The following is a 19876-nucleotide window of genomic DNA, read 5'->3' as shown; positions in this document are numbered from 1 at the left end:
TACCTCTGTCAGTGCTCTCACAGGTAGAGCTGGCTACTCGGCTCCTCTGAAAATTTATGGATTTCATGGTCTCATGAGGCCCATAATTTATACTTCGTTACACTACCCGTTTTCTCAAAGGAATGTTTCAAGCGAGGAATTATAAATTAACCATAACATAACTCTTCACAACCCAGTGTATTCTGACTGCAGAGGGTTAGACTTGCAAGTCAGTCTCTGAACGGTGAACGCTTCACTCAATAGAGACTGAGGAAAATCTCCTAGCTTTCATTGCTCAAACTGGGTGGAAACAATTAGAGAGCACTAATGAACCCTATAGCGTCCCTAGTCTGGGGTGACATTCTGGAAAAATAGAAGAGCTACAAGCTTACAACGCATCACAATGTCAACGTGACTCATTGTGAGCTCGTAGATATGCTATTTTCAGCAAAGAGATTTGGTGTAGAAGGGGAAAAGGAGGGGCTGGAGGGCCTAGTATAGACCCGTGGGGCAACCCGATCAACTAGGGTTTATGTGCTTAAATATTGGAACGGTGACATGATTGGTTCCCAAAGCGGTGGGCATATGTTTGATAGCGGCCGTTTTCACCGCTGTTCTAGCAATTAGGCAGAGATCTCTGGGTATCGCAGCCAGGGTAAAAGTGCTGCCCACCTGCAATTTGCAGGTGGGAAGCGAGGCAGGGAGGGTGATCTCTGTCACCGCTCTATAGCAACAGGACGCCCGTTTAGCGGGGTGCAGAACAGAGAGGAGTAGCATGTTCCTCCGCATGCATTACGTCCTCCCGGTGAAACACCTCACTATGTCCAGCCTGGTGGATAAAAATGTGCTGCGTTTTAACTAACCTTTTTATTTCCAACAACATTTACATCATTTGTTTTGTAATGATAGGCTACTACTTGATGGAACATTTCATAAGGTGCTGTACTAGGAATTTGCGGGAACTGCTTTTCATACCACAGGACACAACCCCTTGTGAAATACGCCGATCTGGTTTGCAAAATGATACATTTTTACATATTTTTACAGCAGCCACTGTATTTATATTACCCAAGTTGCCACACATAATATTTTAGAGTAATTGTTTCCGATCACACAGGCAATGAGACAAAACAAAGACTCACCTTCAGGCAGAGAAAAAATACACCAGTAAAATCCAAGGTTGATCTCTGAGAGTGTACAAATGTAACCAAATGGATCCAGTTACATTTTAAGGATGAAGGATTTCACTGTGTAGGGGTGCTTGTTATATACAAAAAGAGAGGAATACAGGTGAGTTGACAGGCCACCGCAGTGCTGCCTTTTGCACTCAGACAACAGCTGCTCAGAGAGACGTCCTGCGGGTGGTGGTGAGACATGTCTCGCTCTTCCTCCATCTCTCTTTTTACCTGGTCCCCTCTCTTTTTCTCATTACACAGAGATGCCATATGGTAGACATGGCTTCAACACACATTGGTCCCCATTACCTTATCACACATACACACACGCGCGCGCACGCACGCACGCACGCACACACACACACACACACACACACACACACACACACACACACACACACACACACACACACACACACACACACACACACATGCGCACACACAATCTATGTATCAAATGTAAACAAATGTATCTGGTTTTCATGCTCATGGCTTCAGTAATTTAGCATGAATCCATCCTACTGGCTTTAGAGAGATGTTTGTGTGGAATAATCATGAGCGATAATCATAGCAACCCTCTGTGCTGCTGTTGACAAAACTGCTTCAACATAGAAGCACTCAGTTCCCTATTGTTAATGCATCTTTGCACTGACATTGAAAAATACGATTTGTTGTTTGCAGTGGTGTTTTATGGTGAATAACAGGACACCCATTAAATGAATCATCATCAATCATCAAATTGTGCATCTTTTTTCTACAGTGTCAGGAATATTATAACCTGTCTGTCTCTGCTGTAATTATGTTTTTTTTCTTATATTCTGAGAACTGCTGTAAAGAATGTTTCCCTTAAACTGTACTAACAGGCACTTTAATATCTGTGGTGCTTTAACAGGTCTTGATGGTGCTTTCTGTCTGTAGACAGATCATATTGAGAACACATTAAAGAACGAAGCCTGTAGTGATAATGCATTAACAATCTGTGTGAGTCTGAACCAAGATAGTTTGAGGCAGCACTCCATCGCAGCTCTCCTTAAACTTTTCGCAGACAAAATCACTGCTCTTAGATCTGCCACTCACTTACTCTGCATTGTCAAAGTTCTGCGACCAACAAATAATCCTTCAGACGGTATCCCCTTGTTTCTCCTAAAAGAAGTCTCTCTGTTGCTCCCAGCATGGTTTTACTTATTAATTCCTGTCTGAAGTCTGGAATTGTTCCTGTCGCTTTCCAACACGTCAAGCCCCTAATGAAAAAGAACAACCTAGACCCCTCTGTCCTCGATAATTTTAGGCCCATCTCTCAGCTCCCATTTTTATCAAAGGTTTTGGAAAAGGTTGTGTACATCCAGCTATAAGCTTTTTTAACCACTCATGGTATCCATGACATATTTCAGTCTGGTTTTAAACCTGGTCAGTGGTCACAGAAACATGTTTTGGTAAATGGTGCATTTATATAGCGCCTTTATCCAAAGCGCTTTACATAGATTGTGCATTACATTCACCCATTCACACACCGATGGCGGAGGAAACCATACAAGGCACCAACCTGCTCATCGGGAGCAATTAGGGGTTCAGCGCCTTGCTCAAGGACACTTTGACACTAACTCTGGGGGAGCCCGGGATCGAACTGGAAACATCACGGCTTCCATCCGGCTGCTCTACCGGCCACTCTATCCCTGAGCCACTGCCGCCCCATAGTTTTCATGGTCAATATAGTAGTTTGATTTATATTGGCTATGTGGCACAAATATTACGCGACACTCGGCCAATCAGTTAAGTTGACGGTTTGGTTTGGCCAATCAGAGAGGCTGATGCTTAAAATCTCCCGAATACACAAAGAATTTGTGCGTTCTCCTCAGACCCGACAGTTTTTCGGTTCTCGGAAACCGCCATTCGGCAGTGCACACCACCAAGTGGTCTCAAACTTGGCGTGTGTCTATACTATAATTTACCAAATGTAGCTAAAAATGTTTTACCACATTTTGGTAAAAAAACTTTAACAATTTGTTTTAACCAAAAAACTGTTGAACTACAAAGGAGAGAGCAGACTGTTCTTCATGAGGCTCAGGTCTGTTAACCACAGTAACTCTGCAGTCTCAATTTTGGGCAATCTTTCAAAAATCGATTCCGGACACTGAGCCCAATTATATGAAATGCAACTGTTGAAGTATAACCCATTTAATGTAGTACGTCAAGACATCATATGTCACTGTACTAATTCATACTGTATCATACTCTGTTACTTTCTGTTCTATTCTATATCTGTTTCAAGTCATATCTTCTGGTCACGTAATTTGAACTATAGTATAGTGCTTCGCACCAGACTGGGATCAAACCTCAGTCTCCCACTCCGCAAACCGACGCACAACCTACCGTGCCAATAGAGCTGAGCCCTATTGGTAGAGTTGTTGTGGATAGGTCTTGTCAGGGACACTACTGTACATCTACCCCCTCAGTTTTTGGGAGTGCGTGCTTGCGCTTCACACTACACGCCACACCGTTTACTATACACGCTCAACAAGGCACGTCTGTCATGTCCCTCACGTGAGAACCTCCTCCATGTCCTGCCGACTACACCAGATGAAGTGATTCGCACCGAGCTGGGATCAAACCCAAGTCTCCCTCTTGGCAAACCGACGCACAACCTATCGTGCCAATAGAGCTGAGTCTGATTAGCAGAGTTGCTGTGGCCGAGTCTTGTCTGGGGCACTACATATATACTGTATTTTCTGTACTTAATAAACTTCAGAACTTGTGTGATACTGCCTGCTGTCATCTTGTTCTCTGAGCTATGCTCACAATTCAACTGAATCATCACTCACCACACTTAATTAGAATAAAACTCTTAGGACCACATTGAGGGTCTACTAAATTCACAAAATAATACTGATTAAATACAATAACTGTCTGCATACTGATTGTTCTTGGTAATCAAATCTGAATCTAAATTCAAATCTCAAGAAAAGGGGTTGGGGGAATGCTTAAGTGAGGGGGGGGGGGGTGAAAAGAAGTACTTGATCAGAATCTTTTCTAACTTGCAGAAAGATACAGCACTGCACCCTGTTCATAGGAATATCATATTGTAATAGAACGTAAAAATTAGCAATGAAATGTTGTTAGTTACTAAAACATAACAAAAAGACTGGTTTATAATCCAAGTTGTACACAAAATGTTTGATGACCCCTTGTTAACCACTTGATGGGGTTGCGCCTCAAAAATAGTCACATGCTCACAATGCACCGCATTATGACACATTGTGAGCTTGTAGATCTTCTATGCTATTTTTCTTTACGATCTGCTTTAAAAATATTGGTATTTTTCACATAGGGGTTCAATTTGTTAAATAGGTGAAATTCAAAGGTCACTGGTTACAGTGTGCACTTCTTTTTCCAGTTCCCCTTGGTTCATTGCTCAGCCACACAGGGAGAGAGAGAAGTATTCCATTATAGCTGACTGACAGCCATGCTCACCTGACTGTGGCATTAAATTCCCGTATTTAGTCTTTCAAGGACGACGGTTGAGAGAATTGGCCCAAATGCTATTCCCCTGGGGAATCCACTGTACGTGTAGAACATGATTCACAGCAGCTTGTGAACGTCACCTTGCAATGTATATAGACAGATGAACTCTTCCTGTGAATAAGTCAGGTGTCTCACTGGCACATCTCATTCCAATGCGTCATGCATAATTTCCCATTGTATTCATACAGAGAGGGTATTCTTTCAGGGAAAGACAGACTTGAGCAACCATGACTTGGGGGGGGGGAAATGAGAAACTTATTTTTCATTTAGAGTCACGCTTTGTTGCCCAGGCTAATCCTATTTGGGAAGGAGGGGATTCTCCCACCTGAATCCTGCCAATAACATCATGAAAAAGGGGAAATCCTTTATCTCCATAGCCCAACATATTTGAGATATGCCACATATAGAGCCACAAAGGCTATTTTACCCAGGTTTGCCTTGCTTTTACATTTTTGATGCAAAATGCAGTTAATGATCAATATGTCTGCTGTACTGCCCACAAAAATATTGAAAGTCCAGCAATGAAAGATGATTAGTAGCCTACTTGTAATAAAGTTTTTCTTTATTTATTGTCTCCGCCAGGCCGAAAGGCATGGCGAGAGAGTATGTTTTACCCCCTGTCCGTCCGTCCGTGTGTCCGTGTGTCCGTCCGTGTGTCCGTCCGTCATTCGATCTGTCTGTGTACAGCTAATCTCCGGCACCGTTGGCTTACTCGCAGCCAAACTGTGCACACACAGTCCCTGGATACCAGAGCAGAACCTCTGCCCCAAATTTTTCACAGGGACCTGTTATAGCGCCACCAGGAGGCCGATTTGTGCAAAACACATTTTTTGACAGTACTCCTACAGATTTTGTCCAAAAATCCCACAAATCGGTACACAGTATCTCTACAGTCATTAAACGAAACGGGTCTTTCAGATTTCTCATATTCCATCCTGATTGGCTAAAAATGTCTTCCAAAGTTTGCAGGAGTGCTCCGTTTTGAACAAAATGCCTCAAATCATGAACACAGCATGCACTTTCCGAGAAATTTTGCAAGCACATTCCCATTAGGCCGAGGAAGAACTACCATTTGAACATTTTTAAATCAGCCTCATGGTGGCGCTATAACAGGCCGATTCGTGTTTTTACCTATAATTGCACCGATCTGTGTAAAACTTTGTATGCACACTCCCTATAGGTCAAGGAAAAACCTTTGCCCTGCATTTTTCACATCTGCCTTTTATAGCGCCACCAGGAGGCCGACTTGTGTAAAACACATTTTTTTATACTACTCCTTCCAATTGTATCCAAATTTTACGCAAATCGGTACACATGATCTCTATAGTCATGTGATCACGACGGATGTGTTTGATTTTTCATACTCCATACTGATTGGCTAAGATTGACATCTAAAGTTTGCATTATTGGCTTGTTTTGAACAAAATTCTGCAAATCATGAACGCACCGTCCAATTGCGCTCAAACTTTGCACGCACATTCACACTATGTTGAGGAACAAATGCCACCCTTTTAACATTGGCCTGTTATAGCGCCACCAACTGGTCTAATTCAGCAAAACACATGTTTTTGACAAAATGCCTCAAATCATGAATGCAGTCAGTGTCCGATTGTCGTGCAAGGCCTAAGAAGAAATGGCACCCTTTTCACGTTGGCCTATTATAGCGCCACCAGGAGGCCACAGTAGCCTACCTGACCTGGCGGAGACCTGTGCTCCGAGGAGCACTTTTTCTAGTTTCAAAATAATTTCACAATATTGCAAAAACTGTCATCATGTGTTGTGAGCTTGTAATTTAGATTGGCCATTTTTGTCATACAATTAAGTATATAGGGCGTTCCAAAATACAACATACTGTAAGCATTCCTGGGGCACAACCAGTCTCTTACGCAGACAACAAAGGAGCTAGGGCATACAGGGTTAGAAAGTTTGTTGTTGACAGAATAGAGTGTAGATTGTATTCACATTCTCCAATACTATCCAAGGATGGGAAGCAAGGACTTTATTGTCTCCGCCAGGCCGAAAGGCATGGCGAGAGAGTATGTTTTGCCCCCTGTCTGTCCGTCCGTCCGTCCGTCTGTTCGTCCGTCCGTCCGTCCGTGTGTGTGTCATTCTGTCTGTGTACAGCTAATCTCCGGCATCGTTGGCTTGCTCGCCGTGACAATGTGCACACACACTCCCTGGATGCCACAGCAGAACCTCTGCCCCAAATTTTTCACATGGGCCTTTTATAGCGCCACCAGGAGGCCGATTTGTGCAAAACATATTTTTTGACTACTCCTACAGATTTTGTCCAAAATCCCGCAAATTGGTACACAGTATCTCTATAGTCATTAAACAAAACGGGTCTTTCAGATTTTTCATATTCCATCCTGATTGGCTAAAAATGGCTTCCAAAGTTTGCAGGAGTGCTCCGTTTTGAACAAAATGCCTCAAATCATGAACACAGCATGCAATTTCCTTGGAATTTTGCACACATATTTCCACTATGCCGAGGACGAATTGCCACTTGAAAAATTTCAAATCAGCCTCATGGTGGCGCTATAACAGGCCGATTCGTGTTTTTACCTATAACTGCACCGATCTGTGTAAAACTTTGTAAGCGCACTCCCTAGAGGTCAAGGAAAAACCTTTGCCCTGCATTTTTCACATCTGCCTTTTATAGCGCCACCAGGAGGCTGACATATGTAAAAAAAAAAATTATATTACTCCTTCCGATTTTATCGCAAATCGGTACAGATGATCTCTATAGTCATGTGATCAAGACGGATGTGTTTGATTTTTCATATGCCATCCTGATTGGCTAAGATTGACATCTAAAGTTTGCAGTAGTGGCTTGTTTTGAACAAAATACCTCAAATCATGAATGCAGTGTCCGATTGCCGTGCAAGGCCTAAGAAGAAATGGCACCCTTTTCACATTGGCCTATTATAGCGCCACCAGGAGGCCAAAATAACCTACCTGACCTGGCGGAGTCCTGTGCTCCTGTGCAAGTGTGTTATCCTTTTACATAATTATTATATAACCGTACCTCTTTACTTTTTGCAAACTGTTAATAAAGTACTCAATCAATCAGTTCTTGCCTTGCCTTCTCTTGCCTTAACTTACACAACGTGTCTTTTCTTTGTCCTTTTACCTTCAATACTGTGTGCATTGGTTCGTGGATATTTAACAGGTGCAATAGAGATGGTGGGGTACAGATGGCCAGTGAGCCCCTAATGTGGACCCGATCTGCCTGAAGCGTTCACCTTGCCCTCTGTTTCCTACGCTCTGGCCCCATGGGCAGACCACTGTCAGACCCTTATCAAATCAAAACTGACTGAAGACAGGTGCCGGCAATACACGCCACCTGTTCCTTTCTGTCTCCCATCTCTGCGTTTGTGCCTCGGGCTGGCCTGTTATTACTAAAGATTGATGCAGCCCTTAGCAACAAGTTTTGTTTGTCAATTGTTATTTTGAACACACTTATATAATGTGACCAATGAATTTCATAAGCAAAATATTTGATTACGTTAGTGTCTCTGGCCCTCAATTCTCAATTGGAAATGAATGTGACTTTGAACCTATTTACCCTTAGTATTGCTTTCCTGTCAACAAACGCAAGTGCAGACATTCATCACAATTGCCTTGGGAGAGTAAAAAATGGACATAAATACAGACAAGAACAAACATCAAATACCAATACCAAAAATATCAAGAGCTTTTGCATACACATGTGTCTTTGCATGTGCGTGCGTGTGTAAGTGCATACTTACGTGCGTTTGTGCATGCACATGTGTTTTGTATGTGTATACAAATTGTAATTTGAGCTGAATGTGTGTACAAATTGTAAATGTACGCATGTCTAAGTATGAACACACAAGCATACATGTACAGTATGTAGGCATGTGCATCCAGATGAGTGGATATTAGTGATTAACGAGGCAATTAATCTCCCTTCACCCTGGTTTCCAAAAAGTTCATGATGCTTTAAAGGACCTTGCATGTATAGCCCATTTACAGTCAATATGACTCACAGTATTAGCCCACACAGCAGTCTTTGGGAGGTGTTCAAGGCCATTAGCCAGGCAGGCCTCCACCTCAACCTGGGAAAGTGCCACCTTCTGTCATGAGAGACAGGGTCGTGGTCAGCGGTAAAGGGGTCACAACCGATCCATACAAACTTCTGCCACCGTCAAGGACTGAACTAGAGCTGTGCGATATTATCTCAAATCAATATCACGATTATAGCAGATCTACAAGCTCACAACGCGATGCAACCATAGAGTTCAAAATAATAGAGAGGGCACCCGAAATCCCCTCCCATCCACTTGCATTGAGTTGCTCACCCAGCGCATGAAGCGGCCACTGTGATACGTTCTGCATCACAGAAGTGACGCGTTTTACGTCACAGAGGTGCGCGGCCCCGTGCGCAAGCTCGTGAGTCGAGCCATTGGTCGAAACCGTTTTCGCTCGTACCTTGTGCAGTGGCCCCGTCCGTTTAAGCTGCAGTACCTACGAATGGCCAGCATGTCTAATGCGTTTCAATGCAACCACTGGGTTCTGGGGGCTTGGATGCAACACATCGTGAGGTTGTAGATTGGCAATTTTAGCTATTTTTGTATGCCACAAATCCCACCATTGTACAACGAAGTATATGAAGCCACAATGTCTTCCTCTAGAAGCACTCATGCCCCGGTGAATGCTCCCTGTCCTTTCTTCCTGGTGTACCCTGACCCCAAAAAACCATTCACTGTGGACACATATGGCAGTGATGTGCTCCGCGCTGTCCCAAGAGAGGGAGAATAGAGAGAAAGTGGTGGTCTACTATAGCTTTTCCCTCAACAGTCTAAACTACAGCATAATCCCAATGGGAGCTTTTGGCTTCCGTTCTTACGTGTATGGGCAACGGTTCCTGAGGTACCTGGCTCCTCAGCTTCAGAAAACCCGAAGGACGGATAGTTGCTGAAAGCACTCCCTCTCTTCTGCTGCTCAAGAGCTGAGCTTTGTTGGAGGCATTTATATTCTAATGCTGTAATAATAAATCTCTGTCCTGCATCAAGAAGTTGTCATATAGCTTACTGGCAATCTTCAACCCAGTCATTACAATATTTGTGTTGTAGAAAGCACATGTCATGTGTAATCTCTGAATGGAACTAGCTAAGAATGTTGATAGACAAAAGGGACAATGACAATGTAAGTCATACCAGTATTATCAGCACAGCAGGGGTGAATAACATTACATATTCATTTACATTATTGCCTAATGCATAATTAATTGATAAGAAGTTGCCAGGGAACATGAGTGATAGTGGCAGATTAGACACTGATGAAATACTGACAATTTGGCTGGAGCTCCACACACAATACTTTTAGCTTAACACACTCACTTTCAAACCACCGTGCAACAGCATGGTGATTTACATACATGTACACTACATGGACACGTGACTGAGTATAGGACAATGATACAAACAATGTGGTTTATCACTTAACTAGGAAAGAGTGGGAAGATGAAAGAGTGATAACATATGCTGCCTATACATATGCTGTATTCAAATTACAATTTTGCTTGTTTTTCATTTATGGTCACTTTTATTGTGAAAATCCTTGCCAAAGAGAGGCTGCTTATGTCTCATATTTTTCATTTAATCACATCTTTAACCTACCTCGAGAAATAATTACACCATAAACCTACAATTAAACATGAAAACAAAAATGTCAACATTGCGTAATTGACACTGAAATAAAGATTAATTTGCTTTTATATACTCTGTGAGAAATGCTTTAGTTATTCACATTCAACTCGCAGCAGAGAGACAGAGGCAGGCCTCAATAGACTATGCAGTCAGTTAGTCAGGGTGCTTGTGGGGGTTACTGCATTCATTACTTATACAAAATAAAAAAATACATCAGTACAATCACAGTTTCCATGCATGCAGAGCCAACGATTGCCCCTGGGAAGCAGAAGAAAGCAGGAGAGAAGTTCATCTTTCAAGAAAGCACCTGTACATGTGGATCGCGCTTAATCACGACTTAATGTGTCGCAGTGCGATGCTTTGAGAGCTTGCAGATATGCTATTCGTCCTGCTACACCGTCATACGACGGTGTATAAATCAAGGTGTATATAATAAGCATATTAATAAGCATAAACCGGGCTTCAGAATACTCCATCTTCCGGCTTCCCTCAGCCCCTCTCCCAGGAGGAAACTCTAGCCTCAGGTCTGATAACAAATAGTGAGACAAAGGCTTGCTGGAGAAATTCCAGATGGCTTGACAGGCTATCCAAGTAAAATAAACTAATTAGCATTGCACAGCACTGACAGGGAGTTTCTTTTGTGTGGTTTTGTGGAGTGGGGTGGGGGTGATAACGGTAGACAGTGTTATTTAGCAGATATGGAGCCTCAAAATGGGACTTGATAGTTTTCCCTATTTATACTTGTCATTGCAATGCAAAATATAAGGACATGTCTTGTCCTGGTATTATAAACTAGAGTTTCGGGGGGCTACGCCCCCCTCAACCCCAGCCGCGCACGGGGCCCAGCGTGGCCGTGTGTATATTGGGGGACCCAAATCGCCGGAGTGAAACTGGGGAAAAGTTTTTTTGAAAAAGGAAAAAATTTGAAGAAATAATATTTGTTATGTTTCAGGGGGTCCACAGGGGGTCCGCGGACCCCCTGATGGTCCACTGAGCCCCTGTGGAGTGTTGGGACGCGCGGGGACACCCCTGGAACATTGCGGACCATTGCGGTGTTTTTTTTTTTTTCATGAAGGTGGTTGCTTGTTTCTGGCGCAGGCTGTGCAAACCTGGCAACCCAGCGCATGCTGCCGCACGTTTAAGTGGCGTAGCGTCATGAGGGTCAGTGGGGCCGTGGCTCGGTCAGTGAAGACCCTGTAGTGCGGATGATATGTGGCATAGAGGGGCTGTGGGCTACCATTGGTTCAGCGATGTGTGCGGTCGCCCTGCGGCCCCTCCTCCTCCACCAATGTGCAGTATTGAGAGCCCTGACGTCACAACAATTGGAGCGATGGGCACTGCACTGTGGTTGGTTAGGGTACACCTAGGGCCCAGGTAGAACCCAGTTAAAGCCTGCATGGGCAAACCCAGTTAGGACCTGCCTTGGTCCCACATAAACATGGCTAGTTGGGGCCCACCTAAGGGCCAGGTAGAAGCTACTTATAGCCTGCATGGGCATCGCAGTTGGGACTGAAGTGGATGCCGCTGACATTGCTGACATGGGGTCCATATGGTTTAGCCCACCTTGAAACCATATGGGAACTACGCTGGCATGCTGGCTGTAATGCAAACGCTGCATCATACCTGCAGTGTGTAGTTTGATGTTGTGTGTGTAGCAGATATACCTGCAGTGTGTAGATCAATGTCCATAGGAAAGTCAATGCCCAGCAGTGTTTTTTTTCCCCAGCAGAGTTTCTAGTGTCTCTGTGTCTCTCTGGAAGAGGTTGCACATGAACTCTGCAGCCGCACTGAGGCGCTCCAACCCAAACACTCTGACATGAAGCTGCTTCACACAACAAACATCAGCACCACGCTGCTGTTTGTCCAAAAGACACAATATCTCCTCTCCCACCGACGTCATGTGTTCATTTATCGACAGCTGTACAGACTCCTTTTGACACATTTTACGTCGTTTATCCAGCTCTCACTGACTCTCCACATCGGGCTGTTATTTTCCTGCGATGAAGTCAACGATGTGAGAGATTAGCTATCACAGACGGACGGACAGGGGGTGAAACATAGTCTTGCGCCATGCCTTTCGGCCTGGCGGAGACAATAAAAAACCGAAAGTAAAGGAAATGGCCATTTCTGCAACAGAAGGAGTCAATAAACTATGCTATGAAAACATGGGCCACATTGGCAAAGAATGTAAGAAAGAGGCAATCATGTAGGAAATAGCCGATCTCCAAGCTTACAAAGCCTCTCAACGTGAGGCGTTTCGAGCTTGTAGATCGGCTATTTTCACAATATTTACTTGTGGAACGGAGTCAAACAGAATGGGGGGGTCCCAGATCAAGAACGTGTATTTGGGGGGGGGGGGGGGGGGGGGGGGCGGCGTGAAAGGGTTGATAAACACTGCTGTAATCGGAGCGAAATTATCTGAAATTACTACATGACCATAATGCAGGCTAACATGCGTTGCACGGGGCGGTCCTGCCATTACGTTAGTTACTGTAGTTGCTGTGGAGCTACATAGTTCTCCAGAAGACACACACAAACATACACCATCTACAATGGACGAACTGAGCAGCAATATAGACATTCACCACACGAACGTGCATTGTTGACAAAGTGATTGCACAGCCGCTGCAGGCATGACAACCAGGTTAGCGTTAGCGACATGGCAGCTATCACAGTGCCCTGTCCGTCGTGCTGCAACTGCCTGTGATGGCTACAGCAGTAACAGCAAGCTGTCTGCGATGCCATTGTCTGGAGACTGCTGTTAGCGTGACACGACCAATGAGAGTGAGCGCTGTAGTTGTTGCTAAGATACGGTGGCGTCTCTGCCCCATAGCTTGTAGATCTCTCACACATGATTGGCGTAGGCTGCGTTGCCAGGTCTGACTTTGTGTCTAAGCAATGGTCGGCTTATTTTTGCGCGCCTTTGGGCTCGTTTGCATTGTGCGCACGGCAGCGCTTGTTTAGCGTACGTCAGCGCGACGTGGCAACGGACGTGGCAACGTGAAAGGTGATTGGCTGGTGAAAAGAAACACCCGACGTTACACCAGAAATGGTGCCTGGAGAAAATGGTGACCAAAAAAAAAGTTTTGAAAAAAAGGAAAAAAACCCCGCAGCGGCTGGCGGCTGTTGTGGTGATGAGGTCGTGCGCACGGTAAACGGTACGAAGCGGGCTCCCCTTCCGTTTTGTCCGACATTTGGTGAGTAGAATTAATTATGTTGCGCGGTGGAAACGGTGTAGTGAGCAGTGAGATGTCCCCTACGCGAGGCGTAAATTCAGCGCGGCCGGCGTGGCGAGTCAGTAGGCGACATGTGGTCTGGCGGTGCGTTGTTTAGTCGATAACAGAGCTGTGGGGTGTCACCACCGAGGGTGCGGAAGTTGCTCGCCATTTATATAGTTAGATAACAAATAATAAGCATGCAGATTTTGTGGGTAATATAATGTAAATGTGTACATTCTAAAAATTACTATAACATAGCACAAGTAAGCTCAGACAGACATAATCTGTCTGAGTTTACTTGTGCTATGTTATAGTAATTTTAGCCCTGCAGTTCAACAGGTTGGCATCTTATTTACCTGACCGTAGTCTGATTGAGAGAGTGGTAGACGCCTAGACGGTAGACGCCAAATAGAGTTTAAGCTGATTAGGGATGCATGAGAGCTCCAGGGCAGTGTGTGAAGGTACTAGAATATCACTGTGCTATAATCAATGTATTCACAATGGTTATCCCACTGGATACTGACACTGGAGAGCTTTGAAATGGTACTGTAATCACTGACCAGAAGTATTGCCTTTAGGACACAGGAAGCTTGGAAAATATATATAAAATAAACTAAAACAGACAAGACTAAATTAGACTGTGCTGAGACGCAATTTAGGCTTTAAAAATAAATTACAAATACAACATTTATAGACTTGATTCATTGAAGGTTTTTACACTGTAGTGTAAAGTACAGCTAAAAAGACCTGAATGCCATGAAATAAGCCATGCAGAATGAGTAACAGCAGTAACGAAGTGTCCATTTCTCTATTACTTGCTAAAAAAGACAGCATCGCTCCCCAACTATTGTTGTATAAGCAAGAGCAAGGCCTTGATGGATGGCAGTAAATCAAAAGTCTTTGTGCTGTCTGTGTGATCACTGTGACTATTCACAATGGCTGCTATCACTGCTGCCAGACAGTGTTGCCAATAAATCCTTCAATCAAGGGACACGGTAATCCATAATCCATTTAGCATATCTCCCAATTTTCAGAAACTGCAATTACAGTATTTGAAGATACTCTGTCTTTCTCCTTAGTGTAAATTTAACTCTCAGAGACTCCATGTTTATGTACGGTATACACTCCACATTTTAATGTGTTTATGTATACCTTCCCCATTTTGATGTGTTTGAGTTGATGTTAATGTGTCTTGAAGTGTCTTTTACCCTTTCAGTTTGGCATCTTAATAGATCCTCAACAAATTGTTTGGTTTTCCATTACAGAGTCAGACTGCACTTGACTTCTGTCAGCATTTGCCAGATTCCTCACTTCAAATAATGTGTTTACAATCTAGTGTAGACACAAGTGGCTTGTAAAGGGCAAAGCCAAACACTGTCTTGTAACAGCTGTTCAAAATGGACCAGCCGAAATCAGCCACAGACGCCCAGGCTGTGATAGCATGCAATGCAATTCAGTGTTGACTGATTCCAAAGCAGTGTGGCCCAAGAGCAAGAGGCAACCAAAACAAGTTTATCTTTCACAGGATTCTAAGTGGCATGACATAACCATGTTGCTGGAAGCCCAGCACAGATTGAATCAACAAGTAATACCAGAATAATGATAAGCATATTCAGATACATTTTAACGAGTGGCGGTTAGCCATTAACATCCCTAATATGCACTACATCCCTTTGTAATATGTGCAATTGGACTCACAAGCCCTTCGCTTGTGAGTCCACTTTTTCAGAATCTTTCCTCCTGAATCCTACACTTTTCTGTCTGGTTTTGTGGCTACTTGTTCACAGATGCAACAATATGTTCTTACATAGATGTTGTTTGTGTGTTCACAAATGCAACAGTATATTATATTATTTAGATATAAAGTATGTTTGATGTTTACCTGCTTTACTAGATACTTTACATTTGGACCCCTGGTGGGCCCCAGACCAGATGTTGAGAAACTGACACACTGACAGAGACATTGTCTAATAATAACATGGCGGCTTCCCTGTGGAAACAGTTCTTGGAGGCCAGTCTGGAGCCATGTGGAACAGACGCGTCGCTAGGTTTCTACTAGGTCGGGGGCTTAGCCCCGCAGGCAACGGGCACATGCACGCGCGCGCAGCGCGCGTGCATGTGCCCCTCCTCCCGCGCGCGCGCGAAGCGCGCGCGCGCGATTTTTTCCGCGGATTTCGCGGATTAGGGTGCTTTTTTCCCCGTTTTTTGTTACTTTATTTCGGTTTTAGGGTTAGGGGTAGGGTTAGGTTAGGGTGATAGATATATAATTCAAAAAAAAAAAAAAAACTTTACATTTTTTAATTTTTCATTTTTTTTTATTGGTGGCTTTGGACAAAACATTGGTGGCTATAGCCACCGAAGCCCACCCCTAACGACGCCACTGATGTGGAACTATGTAGTATGCTGCCATAATCAATATGTCCATATTTGGGCAAAAATGTTTGGGGTGGAGGGACATACAAGTCGATGGCGCTGATTACGTCATCAGTTCTGCCCAAATATGGAGAGACAAACTAGCAGGCTGCAACTTAAAACACATGTCGTCTAAAAAAGGATTCACTTAGAGAGACGTCCCTCAGCTGTTTTATTGTTATTCTAAAGGAATACATTTATAGTGGCAGGTATTCGTCTCCGGTTTCGTGGTGAAGAGTGAGCCATATCGCAACGTGACCGGAAGATTGCTAGCTATAGCAAAGCCTTCAAGCTGCTAAATTATCCTGTCTTTGTCAGTTACAGAGTGACCAAAACCTGCACAGGCCACATACTGGCAGCGGGGTTAGCGCAGTGTATCCAGGTCTCATAAAGGATTATTCACACTTGTGTCATTCACCAAAAGAATAAAAAAGAGAAAGTGGTGTCCTCAAGTGGCCATTCACCATGGATAACACACACACACAAACGGTGGAAGAGGTTTATGGCTTTTTTAATGTGAATGAAAGCATCGGTCTGGGGTTAGACCAAGTGAAGAAAAAATTGGAGGAATACGGACCAAACGAATTGCCAGCTGAGGAGGGTAAATCTGTCTGGAAACTGTTGATTGAACAGTTTGAAGATTTACTTGTGAGAATCCTTCTTCTTGCTGCTTGCATATCTTTTGTGCTGGCCTGGTTCGAAGAGGGAGAGAAGACCACCACTGCATTTGTAGAGCCTTTTGTTATCCTACTGATTCTCATAGCAAATGCCATTGTGGGAGTTTGGCAGGAGAGAAATGCAGAAGATGCTATTGAGGCACTCAAGGAGTATGAGCCAGAGATGGGGAAGGTGTACCGCCAGGACAAAAAGAGTGTCCAGAGCATCAAGGCAAGGGACATTGTGCCTGGGGACATCGTGGAGGTAGCTGTTGGTGATAAAGTGCCTGCAGATATCCGGCTTACATCTATCAAGTCTACGACGCTGAGGGTTGACCAATCAATTCTTACAGGAGAGTCTGTGTCTGTGATCAAACACACAGAGCCTGTGTCAGACCCCCGTGCCGTCAACCAGGACAAGAAGAACATGCTCTTCTCTGGCACCAACATTGCGGCAGGCAAAGCTGTAGGCGTTGTGGTGGCCACAGGGGTCAACACAGAGATAGGAAAGATCCGTGATGAGATGGCATCCACAGAACAGGAGCGCACACCCCTGCAGCAGAAACTGGATGAGTTTGGACAGCAGCTTTCTAAGGTTATTACGCTGATTTGCATTGCTGTGTGGATCATCAACATCGGCCATTTCAACGATCCTGTCCATGGTGGCTCCTGGATACGCGGTGCCGTCTACTACTTCAAGATTGCTGTGGCTCTGGCTGTGGCGGCCATCCCAGAGGGTCTGCCTGCTGTCATCACCACCTGCCTTGCTTTGGGAACACGCCGCATGGCAAAGAAGCATGCTATAGTCCGCAGCTTGCCCTCTGTGGAGACCCTGGGCTGCACCTCCGTCATCTGTTCTGACAAGACTGGCACCCTGACCACCAATCAGATGTCTGTCTCTAGGATGTTCATAGTTCACCAGGTTACAGGTGATAGCTGCACTCTAGAAGAATTCACTGTAACTGGGTCAACATATGCCCCTGATGGACAAGTGTTCCATGAAGGTTACCCAGTGAAGTGTTCCCAGTATGATGCCTTAGTGGAGCTGGCCTCTATCTGTGCTCTCTGCAATGATTCTTCACTGGACTACAATGAGACCAAAGGTGTGTATGAGAAGGTTGGTGAGGCCACAGAGACAGCACTCACCTGTCTGGTAGAGAAGATGAATGTCTTTGACACTGATGTTAAGGACCTGTCCAAGATTGAGAGGGCCAATGCCTGTAACTCTGTAATCAAGCAGCTGATGAAAAAGGAGTTTACCTTGGAATTTTCCAGAGACAGGAAGTCCATGTCTGTGTATTGTACACTAAAGGTGCGCTCCTCCATTGGCAAGATGTTTGTCAAGGGTGCCCCAGAGGGAGTTATTGACAGGTGCACTCACATCCGTGTGGGTGGGAAGAAGGTACCAATGACCCCTGGCATTAAGGAAAAGGTGATGTCAATGGTCAGGGAATATGCAACAGGCAGGGACACCCTACGCTGCCTGGCCCTGGCCACACGGGACAAACCCATGAGCAAAGAGGAGCTTGTGCTGGAGGACTCAGCCCACTTCATTGAATATGAGACTGATCTAACGTTTGTTGGCTGCGTGGGCATGCTGGATCCTCCCAGGGCAGAAGTGGCATCCTCCATCAAACTGTGTCGCCTGGCAGGCATCAGAGTGATCATGATCACCGGAGACAACAAGGGTACGGCTGTGTCAATATGCAGACACATTGGCATCTTTGGAGAAGATGATGATATCTCGAGCATGGCCTTTACTGGCCGTGAGTTTGATGACCTGTCGCCTGCTGCACAAAGAGAAGCTGTGGTTAAAGCCTGTTGCTTTGCCCGTGTTGAGCCCTCTCATAAGTCAAAGATTGTGGAGATCCTACAGTCCTATGGTGAGATAACTGCTATGACTGGAGATGGAGTTAACGATGCTCCTGCCTTGAAGAAAGCGGAGATAGGCATTGCCATGGGTTCAGGCACCGCTGTGGCCAAGACTGCATCCGAGATGGTGCTGGCAGATGATAATTTTGCCACCATCGTAGCTGCTGTGGAGGAAGGACGAGCCATCTACAACAACATGAAACAGTTCATCCGATACCTCATCTCCTCCAATATAGGAGAGGTTGTCTGTATCTTTCTGACTGCAGCACTGGGTTTCCCTGAGGCCTTGATCCCAGTTCAGCTGCTGTGGGTCAACCTGGTGACTGATGGCCTACCTGCCACAGCCCTGGGCTTCAACCCCCCAGATCTGGACATCATGAAAAAGCCACCACGCAATGCCCGTGAGCCTCTCATCTCTGGATGGCTATTTTTCAGATATCTGGTCATTGGATGCTATGTGGGTGCTGCTACTGTTGGTGCTGCTGCCTGGTGGTTTGTTGCTGCTGAGGATGGTCCTAAAATCATTTTTTATCAACTGAGCCACTTCCTGCAGTGTGGCCCAGAGAATCCAGACTTTGAGGGTCTGGAATGTGCTCTGTTTCAGTCTCCCTATCCAATGACCATAGCCCTGTCTGTCCTGGTTACCATTGAGATGTGTAATGCTCTCAACAGTGTGTCAGAGAACCAGTCGCTGCTGCGAATGCCTCCCTGGAAGAATGTGTGGCTGCTGGGAGCCATCTGTCTCTCAATGTCCCTTCACTTCCTCATCCTCTATGTGGAGCCTCTGTCTATCATCTTCCATATCACACCTCTGAACCTGAACCAGTGGCTGATGGTGCTGAAGATCTCGCTGCCTGTAATTCTTCTGGATGAGATGATGAAGTTCGCTGCCAGGAACTACCTGGAGCCTGGTAAAGAGCTGGAGAAATCTGATAGCAACAAAAGTTTGTCCTTGTCTGCATGCATGGAGGGAATCTCATGGACCTTTGTGGCTATTTCCCTCCCCTTGGTCCTCTGGCTCTACGGCACCTCCTGACCGACTCCTTGAGTATATATTCTGACTTTTCCGGCATCCCCCACTTTCCACTCCCCTCTCTTTTCTACCCTGGCTGCCTTTTTACGTGTGCATAGCTAGTGTGTGTGTTGCATGTGTTCGTGTGTATAGTTACATGTTGCTTGTGTGTGCCTCCCAAGTGTGCACGAGCAGGACCAAGTTTAACAAATGAAACATAACAATTAATATGAATTAACCACACACAAAAATATATAATATTTGAGAAAGAAAGAAAATATTGTGACTGGGTGAGACTAGATGCGAGAGTGCTAGATGATCACTTGTGTAGCTGTGAATTCTTTCGCTTGCTTGAAGA

At 44.8% G+C, this 19876-nt stretch overlaps 1 protein-coding gene across 1 annotated transcript; it reads left to right on the top strand.

Moving 5' to 3' along the window:
• Positions 1–16443: 16443 nt before the first annotated feature.
• Positions 16444–19542, top strand: LOC311037867 (sarcoplasmic/endoplasmic reticulum calcium ATPase 2-like; the record flags this gene model as incomplete). The annotated part of the gene is made up of 1 exon (XM_084047161.1): positions 16444–19542. The coding sequence occupies one exon, from the start codon at positions 16444–16446 to the stop codon at positions 19540–19542; it is 3099 nt and encodes a 1032-aa protein (XP_083903287.1).
• Between the last annotated feature and the right edge of the window lie 334 nt (positions 19543–19876).

The sequence above is a fragment of the Gymnoscopelus microlampas genome (genome assembly GCF_963454915.1).
Source record: "Gymnoscopelus microlampas genome assembly, chromosome: 21".
Lineage (NCBI taxonomy): Eukaryota > Metazoa > Chordata > Actinopteri > Myctophiformes > Myctophidae > Gymnoscopelus > Gymnoscopelus microlampas.
This window is presented reverse-complemented; position numbering and strand designations above follow the sequence as displayed.